Source organism: Apis dorsata, unplaced genomic scaffold (genome assembly GCF_000469605.1).
Source record: "Apis dorsata unplaced genomic scaffold, Apis dorsata 1.3 scaffold_89, whole genome shotgun sequence".
Lineage (NCBI taxonomy): Eukaryota > Metazoa > Arthropoda > Insecta > Hymenoptera > Apidae > Apis > Apis dorsata.
Genome location: NW_006263387.1, coordinates 698387 through 710207, shown reverse-complemented (window position 1 = coordinate 710207; position 11821 = coordinate 698387). Strand labels below are relative to the sequence as shown.

The window sequence follows — 11821 nt, the reverse complement described above, 5'->3', positions numbered from 1 at the left end:
ATATATATATATATATATATATATATCAAAAAAAAAATTTATTTACCCTTCGATTTAAATCTTTTAGAATTTTTTTAGTCTTAATTACTTTAGCTGTTCCGCCTTTACCTTTAGCTTTCGTTCTACGAGGTTTGAAATCTATTTCCTTTGGTTTAAGATACTATAAACATATGATATAGAGTTTTTTAATTATTTTTTTTTAATTATTATAAAAAAGAAAATGAATTAAATTATTAAATACTCACCAAAAGATTCTTTTTAGCTTCTATTTTATCTTTTAAGGTAGGTACATCTACTTCTGTAATAGCAATTGGATCCAAACATATTAATTCTGGTTGAATCTTGTCTAATAGAGCTTTTACTTCAGCTTCGCGTCTCTGAATTTTAGTTTGGAATGGATTACTTTCAAGAGCATCGAAGTTAGCTTCTCCACTTCCTGGTACTAAAAGAGAAGAGACTCCTCTCAATGTACCAATACCTAAAATATCTTCATATGGACAAAATTGCATACTTGTCACAGTCCATTCAGCTCTATGACGTAAGTAAGGTTTTATTTCATTGGCCAATGATCTAATAATAGAAATTATATTTATATATATAAATTTTATATATATATAAATTATAATTTAATATATAATATATATAATACCGATAAACTTCTACAACATTTCCCATAGCTAATGCTAATTGACCACATTGACTGTATGATAAATGCTGAACTGGAGCTCGTACACGATAATTATGCACTGGACCTGCTAGTTGTCTAATATCCCATATTTTTACAAATTTATCTTGACAACTGGTTGCCATATAAGTTCCATAAGGATGAACTACACAAGCAGCTACTGCTTGATTATGACATAACATTTTTACCAAAGGATCTTTACTATTTGGAGACCACATTGAAACTACACCTTTTGAGTCACCCACACAAAGTAGTGCATTACTAGGATTTTGTGTCATTACCTATAAAATAATTGATAATTTTTTTATATTATTAAATATTAAGTTAATAATAAATAAGTAAATTATAAAATATACTTAAACTTACTGCTATTTTTCCTAATCTGGAATTAAAGGAGTTTATAAATTTTCCAATGGAAATATCTAACCATGCCAAGTAACCATCTCTAGATCCACTGGCAAGTAAAAAATGATAAGGTAAAAATTCTAACTTATTAACTTTACTCATTAATTTTAAACAGTGAAGTTCAATTCCTTGATTGTCATAAATAAATACCCATTCTTTTTGTGCTACTGCAAACATTGTTTCTATATGAAGCCATGATACATCATGTACTGATTCCATTACATTTATTTCACAAGCTAATTTTTTTGTGATCCAATCTAAAGCAGCTACATGGCCTTTTTTTCCACCTAATACTAAATGTCTACCATTTCTAGTATATTTTATATAATATGGTCCAAAATCTAAATTTAATGTAAAATGTTTAGCTGCACTTGTTATATCTGCATTATCTGCAATTTGTTTTTGATTATATTGTACTGTTATTTGTCCAGCATCAGCTTCCAAACAACCATAATCTTCTGTCAAAAGTAATTCAGTACGAGCAGTATCTTTTACTGTTATTTCAAAATTTTTCTCCTTTTTTTTTAACTTTTGTTTTATTACTTTATTTCTGATTTTAGATGATCCTGATTTTAAATCAATTCCATCACCTTTATTATATTTTGCTAATTTTTCTGGATCAATTGGTACTCGATTACGATATCTATGATCTGTAAATATTATTTATAATTATTTTTAAAATATAATTATATAAAATAAAATTACATCAATGAATAAACAATATGCATATATAAGTAAATTATATATATATAAAATACTTGTAGATTTCATTCTTCTCGTAGATTTCATTGTTTTTGTAACTTGCGTTGTTTCCATAGGTTTTGTTCTTCTTGTAGGTTTCATTGTTCTTGATAATTAAAACAACAATTAATTATAATTGATAATTAAAATAATTATTTTTTATTATATTAAAATCTAAATATTTTATTCTTTGTCATAATTCTAGCCGAACCATGTGTTAATTCATAAGACGCCATATTTATTTAAAACAACGTTTACAGAATAAACGAATTAATGAATAATTTCTATTAATAATTTTTTTCAATGAAATCTAATCTTTCTTCAATGAAAACAATAAAAGGAATTTTAAATTTTTATTAATATATAAATATTTTATAAATATTCTATCAAAAAATAATATTCAAATGTATCAATGTATGTAATCAAATGTAATGTAATCAAATGTTCAAATCTATTTATAATCTTATAAAGTATATTTATTTTATTTTATTTATATTTATATTTATTTATAATTTTATTGAAATTTAGTTTCAATAGTTTCAATTTTAATCATTATTAACATTGCAATTTTATTTCAAATCAAATCGATAGCGTTGAAAATAATAAAGTTTTTTTATTCCCGAAATATGAAATAAAAAATGCATTGAATATTATATCTATTTTGTATTTTCTGTGGTAAAAATCTATAATTCAGTGATGTACAAGAATATAAGACAGAAAATTCCATAAGATGGTAGATCTATTCTATAATCTTATTCGTGCTCAATATAAAAACATGAGAAATAATATATAGTTCAATCTTAATCTATACACATAATCAAAGGTTGTACAACTGTTGTTACTTTTGTATACTTCAAATTTAACCTGCCAAGAATCCGGCAAATTTATTTTCAAACAGAATTGTTTATATAAAGATTATTATAAAGTAATTAAACATGAAAACTGCGCCTGATCCAAAAGATATACAGGTATTACATGTTATTTTTTAAAAATGTAATTGTATTAATATTTGCTTTCTAGCCTATAAAATTCTTAAAATTTTTATATCATGTATTTATATGATACGTCATTCTTTTAAAAATAAAAAATATACATATATATTCATATATATTATTTTTTTATATTTCTATTATATACATTTTATTGTAATTTTTCAGGAATTTCAATTTAAACAATCAAACATCTCCCAAGTTTTAGATGCATTTACATCTATACCAACTGCATGCAGTTTATTGGTTACAGATAAGAAAAGAGGATTATTATATGTAGGTCAAAACAATAAAATAATTATGTTAAAACCAGGAGAAGATAATGATCCAGAGTGGAAAGTAGAATTTAATATACCTGTAGCTGTGTCTAAATTAACACTTAATTGTGATTGTTCCTATTTAGCTGTGGCAGCACATGGATCTATAATTTTAATTTATGATGCACAAACACTTACAAAAAATGTATGTCTAAATTAATATGGAATTCTTTTTTTTTTTTTTTTTTTTTTTTTTAATATTTTTATTAAAAAACTTTTTAATTATATCTATTTTTTCAGAATTTACAATTATTACATAAAGTTAAAGTTTCCACATCAAATGGAGATATATTTGTGAATGATCTACGATGGAATCCTGCTATATCAGGAATGTTATGTACAATAGCTAGTGATTATACAATTGGTAGTTTTAAAATAAAAGAAAAAAAAAAGGAAATTGAATCAAAAGTTTTAGAGAAATTTAATGATGATGGTTTACATGCTTTATGTGCAGCATGGAGTCCTAAAGGGAAACAAATTGTTGTGGGTTGTAAAAATGGTAATATAGTACAATTTAAACCTGATTTAAAAGTAGCTAGAACAATTTCTGGTCCAAACCCATATATTGGAGAAGTTGTTAGTATTTTATGGATCAGCAATTATCAGTTTTGTGCTGCTTATTTGGGTAATGAACAAGGGATTAATGTTCTTATAATTGATGCTCCTAAAGGTGAAACAAATGCTATTTTTACTTGTTATGAAGATATTACTTATGGAGTAACAGATGCAGAAGGAGAAGGAACAATTCCACGTTATTATTTTGATCATGTGCCAGAATGGGGTTTAATTATTGCTGCTAGCAGTAATAGTAGTGAAGTAGCTGTATTAGGATCTACAGATAAAGGAATTACTTGGAATCAATGGCAATTGGTAGATAGTGGCAGAGCTGAACTACCATTGATTCATACTACAGAAAGCTATCCAGTGGGTTTAGCTATTGACAAATCTGCAGTTAGAAAATTACCATGGGGAGCAGATTCTACCTTACCTCACCCAGTTCCTATACTTCATATTCTTGCAACATCTGGACAATTGTGTAGTTTTCATATGGTGAATTTGACTCCTAATTGTCCTCAAATTAATTGTCCACCTACAGAAATTATTGGAACTCCACCACAAATACAAACAGGATTTGAAACATCTTTTATTATGAATGGTCTAGCAACTAGTACACCACTTTCTAAACAACCAGAAAATGTTTCTGAACGTTCAAAACCTATTTCTTCAGGAAATATTTTCAATAAATTTGGTCAAGGAAGTAATTTTGTTGTACAACCTTCAACTGAAAAACTAAAACAAGAACAGAAATCTGAACATACAAACATAGGAATAAAATTATTAGAACCAACTAAAGAAATTCAACCACAAGAAATTGATAAATTGGATGTTAAATTAACATCAGTTAAAGAAATAATTATGCAAGAACCTATGGAATCTAATTCATCTGCAGATTATTTTGCTTATCGTGCTTATATAGAAGAACGTAATTTGTTTGAAAAGGAATTATGTAATAGATTAGAACCACAAACATGGGAATGTGGTACAGAAGAAGAACGTCAAAAACTTGTAGATACAATTACTATAATAGATCAATTTTTGCGAGAATTGAAAAAAACAACAAATAGCTTGTCTAGTGACATTGCATATTTAAAAGCATTGTTATTACAATCATTTGCTTGGGTTGAGGAAACAAAATCAAAAAAAAATGCAGCTACTAATGATATTACTACTAGAAATTGTGGAGATAGTAATAAAATATTTGATTTACAAAAACTTTATTATTATACTCAAACACAACTTACTCAAGCTACTAAAATCTTAGATTTAGAATGGTCAGATCATAAATATCAAGAAATGTCACGTATGAAAATTCCTTATTTGGAATTCATTTACCAAAATCTCATATTACATAATAAAATTATTCAAGAAGAAAAAAGCAAAATAGACCAACTTAAAAATAAATGGAAATCAAATATTTGTAATAATAGTATTTTTGGTTTAAATCGTTCATTATCTAATTTGAATATCACATCGCCAAAATCTTTCAATACTCTTTCAAGAAATACAGGAATTATAGAAGCGCGATGTAAAGCAATTGCTTCTAGAACTTTGAGTTTCACTCCAGAAAAACAAATTAAATTAAGAAAACATTTGTCTATTTCTACTCCAAGGATAATAAAACCTGTTAATCCTTCTCCTAGTCAAGAGAAAATATTACTTCGTTTAGAAGCAACTTTATCTTCTTTAAATTCTCTCAATATTACAAATGTTAATATTCAAAACAAAATGGAACAATCTACTTCCAAACAAAATTCAGTTATCAAGAAACACAGTATTGAAAATACAAATCAACAAAGTCCTTTAGCATCCTTAAATAGTATTGTAGCAAGGATTGGCACAAGTGAAACTAATGCATCAACACAAAATAAAATGCAAAGCAAACCTAATTTTGGCATTACTTTTCCATCTATAATTGGAAATAAAACAGAAAAAATATCTAATACTTTACCAATTACTACAATATCTCAAAATACTAAACCAAAACAAGATACTATTATATTCAATCAAAGCAATGCTTCTGCTCATATTTCACCTAATATAATAAAATCTTTACCTAAAGTTGATACTATTACATCTGATATATCAACACAGAAATCAGAAGAAATTGCTGCACAAAATTCAGTATGGTTCAAAGTAGAAAATAATTTACTGAATAATAATTCATTAAAAGATTCATTACCATCAGAAATTTCATCAGAGAAGATACAAACAACTACTCCAAATATTGGAATGACAACACAATTAACAACAATAACAAAAACTAAATCAATATCTACATTTAGTTTTGCTACTCCAATTACCTCTACATCAATAAAAAGTACTACACAAAATACATTTGCTGCATCTCAAACAACAAATGCACAAACATTTTCTTTTGCTTCAAAACCTTCAAATATTACTACTTCATTTAATTTAAAAATGATGCCATCAACGACGACATCTCAAACGCAAGATTCATTAAGTTTAGCAGGATCATTTGCTGCTTTACAAACGACTAATCAAATATCTAATGTTTCTAATAGTTCTAATGTCGATGGAAAATATAATTATAAACCTACATTTGGAACTCCTGGCTTTCAAATATTATTAGGACAAACATCAAGCGAAAATCAGATTTCTGTAAAACTCGTAACTGGAGCTTCTCTTAAGGAAACGGTTACAACTACGCCTTCTGTTACAATTGAAGAAATACCTTCTTCTGAATCAAAAACTTCAACAAATTCTATTCAAGGTTTATCTACATCTTCTGCTACTCCTTTATTTAGTAGTCAAACAAATACATCAAATGTTTCTATATTTGGAGGAATTTCGAATTCTAATGCAACTATAACTACATGTACTATCACAACAACTACTCCAACTACACAAACAACAACTACTTCATCTATACCATTATTTGGTGATTTCATTCCAGCATCAAGTTCTATAGCAAGTACAATGACAACTTCTGATACAATGTCTCCTTTTCAAACTTCTTTATCAAAATCTTTTGAGAAAACTACTATTAACTTACCTACAACAAATCTCACCAATACTGCTACTACTACTTCTTCTACAATTACATTTGGAAATATAACAACAACTTCAGTTGCTTCAGTTTTTCAACCTTCTCTCACAATGAATTCTCAATTTCCAAGTACACCAGTAGTTTCTTCAACACCTACTACTTCTGAAAAATCTGTTTTTAAACCTTTTGAAACTTCTGCGGATGCATTTATGTTTCGTAAAGTAGCTATGACAGCCGCTTCAATCTTTAGCGGAAATAATACTAATTCGATTTTTGGTGGAAATACTCAAGCATCATCTTCCCCAACTTCTATTTTCGGAGGAAATGCATCCACGATAAGTACATTTGGATCGCCTCAAATGTCTATATTTGATAATAATGCTCAAAAATCTGATTCAATATTTGGTTCGACATCAAATACGGGTTCTACATCTTTCTTTGGAAGTACAGCAAATAATGTTACTCCAGCATTACCATCATCTGGATCTACATCTGTATTTGGCGGTACTGCAGTTAATACATCGCCAATGGGAGTAGAACAACCTGTATTAGGTGCACAACCTGCCTTTGGGCAAGCACCTTCATTTAATACTAAACCAATATTTGGATCACCACCAACATTTGGAGCTCCAAAACCAATTTTCGGTGGCGGTTTTGGATCAACAACATTTGGAGTTACTTCTCCAAGTAAGTAATATATTATATATATTATTATATTTTTTATATTTATATTTTTTTATATATGTAGCAAATATATATAACAAAATTTAATTATAAAAATATAAAAATAAAATTATAAAAAAATATTATTAAATAGCATTTGGAAGTCCACCTACCTTGGGAGGAAGCCCTGCTCCAATTGATAATAATATGCCAAAAGTTTTTGGAAATGTAAATGGTAGTAGTACATTTGAATCTTTGGCAAATCAATCTGGTGGATTGAGTTTCAGTAGTTTAGCACAAAAAAGTGCAGATACACCAAAATCTCCAGTATTTACTAGGTAAGTTTAAATTGAATTTTTTATTTTCAAATTTTTAAAAGAATATAATTAAAAATGTTTAATATATTTTTTGTTACAGTGGAAGCTCTTTTTCCACTTGGCGGTAGTTAATAAACATTCAAGATATATTATATTTTAAGACACGTTATTTTTATAAAAAAGAAATAAAGTTTTTGTGTCCTCCTCTCTATCTTTTTAAATTATGTATTTATGATTATTTTTTATAAATAGATTGAACATTATTAATTTTAAAATATTGTTAAAATTTGTAAAAAATAAATTAGAATATTTCAAACTTATTTACAATAAAAATATATTTACAATTAATAATATTATTTATGTAAGCTAACAAATTAATTTTCATAAGAATCTTTAATTAAAATCAGATTAAAATTTTTATATTTTCTTTTCTCCTTCTGTAAATTATCTTTTTTTTATTAATAAATTATCATAATTTTTGAAGTTCTTATTTTTTCTAATATCTTTCAATTAACAGAAATTATATATTTCATTGCAAGATTTTTAAAATAAAGAGAATAATAATAATATGAAAGTAAAGAGCAAAAAGAATTAGTCTTATCTTAAAAAAAAGCATATCATATTATTAAATACATTGCATCATTGTGCATAGAACACTTATAAAAATAAAAATCTACTCAAATCTATAAATCATTGATTTATTTAACATAAGTAAAATTACGTTTTCGTGTTTTTATATTATTTTGAAGTTCGGAAACTCACAAAATATTTCAAAGTGACAAATATTGAGATTTATAAAATATATTTAGATACCTCGTTTTATAGGTTTTGGTGCGATTGAAACTTTAGTCGGTTTACAAAGATCTATAACACATGGATCATCAAGGGGAGAATGTGTACATACAGCTGAAGATGGTACAAGAAGTGCAAGAGATATTTCTACGTTACAAGCTTCCATCCAAACTTGATGAGACAATAGAACTGTAGTTTTCAATCTGAAGTCATTTTGTTCTATATTTTGTAATCGTAAATCGGATTGACGCGGTAATAATAATTGTACTTGTTGATCAGGATGCCTCAATTTAATGCGTAATATATTAGGATCTCGTAAATTTAATATTTTTGCTGTCAATGGAATTCCTAATAGAAGACCTCCTGTAAATTTCAATGCAGCATCTGCATCGCCTCTGGGTTCTTCTATAATTGCTCTACAAAATCGAGTGGATACTGATGGTCTAGGAAGACGTTCTTCTCCTTGTGCCGCTGGTGTTAAAAGTAATGGTAAAAGCATTCGTGTTAGAGAACCCGGTTTTACATCAGCTAAAGTTGGAATTTGATGTACAAGAGCTCTAGAAAAGGATGGCAATTTTGCAGTATCTTGAGGTAGAGTATCAGTTTCAGATAAAAAGTGACGTGCGAGTGGAAGAGCACTTCTTCCTGTCACACTTCTTGTTACTCGAATTAATTCTACTGCTAATGCTTTTAACCATACATCATTGGCTAATATGATTTCGTTCTCACCTAATCCACTGAATAATCGTTGTAATCTATAACATTTATATAATTATTGATGATATAAATTATTGATAAATAAGTTTTTATTTATAGGTATAATAAATATAAATATATTTAAACATACTTTTGAGTATTTTGAAGAAGAACTGAAACATTAGTAGTTGTGTTTGGCAATGGACTTGCCGATACCGAGTTTGTTGATGATATTGAAAATTCTTTTAATACTGATTTCAAAAGTAGCAAACATTTTATATATAAAACAGTAAAACGTGCGGCTCCCTCCATACGATGATCCATTTCCGCTAAACGATCTAAATCAACAGCTGCAGCCTCTAAGAGTTGCGTATGAACTCTACCACCAGATCTTGCATTTTCTACACCAGTAACTACTTTTTCTAGAAATTCTTTTCCACGTTCAGTTTCTTCATCAGTTTTATCCTCTTTTCCAAAGTCTGGTCCACTCGTTATAGTTGGTCGTAATCGAGGAACTAAATGTGGCATAGTATCGCGTAAATAATGATAATGTTTAGATGCATGCTCTGTAAAAAGAGCATGCATGCTTGGACAATGTAATGCAGCATTGAAAATTAAAACTAGTACACTTGCATCTATATATGTAGTTAAGAATTAAATTATAATTAAAAATGTAATTAAAAATAATGCAAATTATATTTTATAAAGAAAACTATTAAAAGGATACAAGAAGGTTCATCAACATCTGGCTCTGGTGTATCAAAGAATGGATGTCGTCCAAGAAGTTGAGGTACTAAAGGCAATGTTAAATATGGATGTGATGCTCCCAATGCTGCTAAACAATTTCTAATACTTTCTTTATCTTGTGGATAGCGACTTAAATTATCAAGTAAACGATTTACACACATATGAAGACAATTTCTTGTAGCAAGCCGACTAGCCGCTAGAGTAGCATGTAAACCTTCTCGTACTTCACCTGAAAAATCTTCCAGTGCTCCTAAGATTGTTTCTAACTGATCTTCACGAAGCGTTACGCTTGCAGATATTTTCCTTAATGATTCAATAGCTCTTAATCGAACATCTTGAATTTCATCATTAAACATATCAACCATAAAATCTAATGAAATTCTAGCTATATTTGGTTGTTCTAAGGATAAAGTGCAAAGTGCTTCAACTGCAGCTGTTCTTACCTGAATAAATTTATTTAAATTTATTCAATTACTTAAAATACAAATTATATAATAAAAATAAAAAAATAAATAATAATAATACCTCTAAAAATTCATCTTCCAAACCATGAATAAATGCTCCACATGATCCACTTTTTTCTTCTACTTCTGGTCTATCTGCTTCTACAACTTTTTGTTTTTTATCCAATGCTTGTTCTATATATCGTTTTGATACACCTTTCATTGTCCCTAGAAGAGACATTGCTGAAGCTCGAACTCTTGGTGATAAGTCACCCATAAGACTACAAATTTGGGAAAATGCACAATCTACCATACGTATATCTTCTCCATCTGATCCTACAATGATACTATAAAATAATGAGATATTGAGAATATGAATATGATAATTAACAACAAAAATAATAACTAAAAAGTTATCAATTATTACTTACTTTTCAGGATATTCTCTGCCTAAAAGCCATATTAGTTTAAGAACAGTTCTACGAACTATTTCATAATCATCTCTAAGTGCAGTACAAGCTTCTCCAAAAAAGGTTGCTGGTAATCTACAACTTCTATAAGAATGAAGTTCAGCCATTGTCTCAAATGCTTGTGCACGTACTCTTGGATCTTGAGAATGTGCATAATTGCTGACAAGTGCTAAAGTATCATCAGTAGCATTTGCTGTTAAATATCTTCCAATGATAGAAAGACAACGTGTCTGTACACCATGCCAAGTATCAGGTAAATGATCACGAGCAATCTTCAATACAAGGCTTCTACAATTGAATAAATCAATTATTTTATATTCTATGAATTTTAATAATATAAAATAACAATAATTTCTTTATAATATATAATTTTTTATTATATTACAATATATAAAAATATATACCTATGATAATCTCCCAGTTTTAATAATGTTGCTAAGCCTTGACTTTTTACTCTATGGGATTCTTCATTTTTTAAAAGTTCAGCTGTTTCATTAACAATTCTTGTTTTTTCTAATGAATCATTTGTTACTTCTCCTAATTCTGCAAATATCCATAGTATTTTAGCACGAACTGCAGCTTCTGTTTCTATAGTAAATCTTTCTGATAATTTTTTTACTACAGAAGGAACATCCTCTGAAGAGATATATGCAATTGTATCAGATATACGAACAAGAAGTTGTAAAGCATCATTGCCACATTTACATTTTTCAAGACACTCAATATAAGCTAATGCTGAACTTCCTTCTGTTCCATTTTTACTGCCTGAATTTGATATAAGCCGCAATGTTCTTAATCTTTTTAATGGTGGTTCATTTACAACCTATAAAATATATATTTAAATAAAATTTTTCTATTGAATTTTTTTTGAAAAAGAAATTTAAATTACCTGACTCTGATTAAATTCTGCTAAAACTCTTTTCTTCATTAATGCTGCCATTTTTAAAATATTCTACATTTATTTATAAAAAATATATAATTATGGCTA

General features: G+C 27.8%; 3 protein-coding genes across 3 annotated transcripts in view; 1 reads left to right on the top strand and 2 right to left on the bottom strand.

Annotated features, from left to right (window-relative positions):
* The window catches only part of LOC102673320 (WD repeat-containing protein 46), a 2184-nt gene extending 170 nt beyond the window's left edge, over positions 1-2014 (bottom strand). The window contains exons 1-5 of the mRNA XM_006611620.2: positions 1849-2014; positions 1052-1740; positions 650-966; positions 246-570; positions 40-160 (exon numbers count right to left, since the gene is read on the bottom strand). Coding sequence (XP_006611683.1) covers positions 40-160; positions 246-570; positions 650-966; positions 1052-1740; positions 1849-1933 — 1537 coding nt within the window. The 5' untranslated portion in view covers positions 1934-2014. The remainder of the gene's footprint in view (positions 1-39; positions 161-245; positions 571-649; positions 967-1051; positions 1741-1848) is intronic.
* A 752-nt stretch (positions 2015-2766) lies between these two features.
* Positions 2767-8033, top strand: LOC102673100 (nuclear pore complex protein Nup214). Its single transcript, XM_006611618.2, has 5 exons — positions 2767-2799; positions 2989-3282; positions 3378-7392; positions 7523-7706; positions 7786-8033. The coding sequence occupies exons 1-5, from the start codon at positions 2767-2769 to the stop codon at positions 7811-7813; spliced, it is 4554 nt and encodes a 1517-aa protein (XP_006611681.1). The 3' UTR covers positions 7814-8033.
* A 334-nt stretch (positions 8034-8367) lies between these two features.
* On the bottom strand, positions 8368-11773 carry LOC102672566 (integrator complex subunit 4). The gene is made up of 7 exons (XM_006611613.2): positions 11723-11773; positions 11238-11656; positions 10795-11121; positions 10446-10710; positions 9901-10363; positions 9325-9808; positions 8368-9232 (listed from the first exon to the last, which is right to left on the bottom strand). Exons 1-7 carry the CDS (start codon positions 11771-11773, stop codon positions 8491-8493), a joined length of 2751 nt encoding a protein of 916 aa, XP_006611676.1. The 3' UTR covers positions 8368-8490.
* Between the last annotated feature and the right edge of the window lie 48 nt (positions 11774-11821).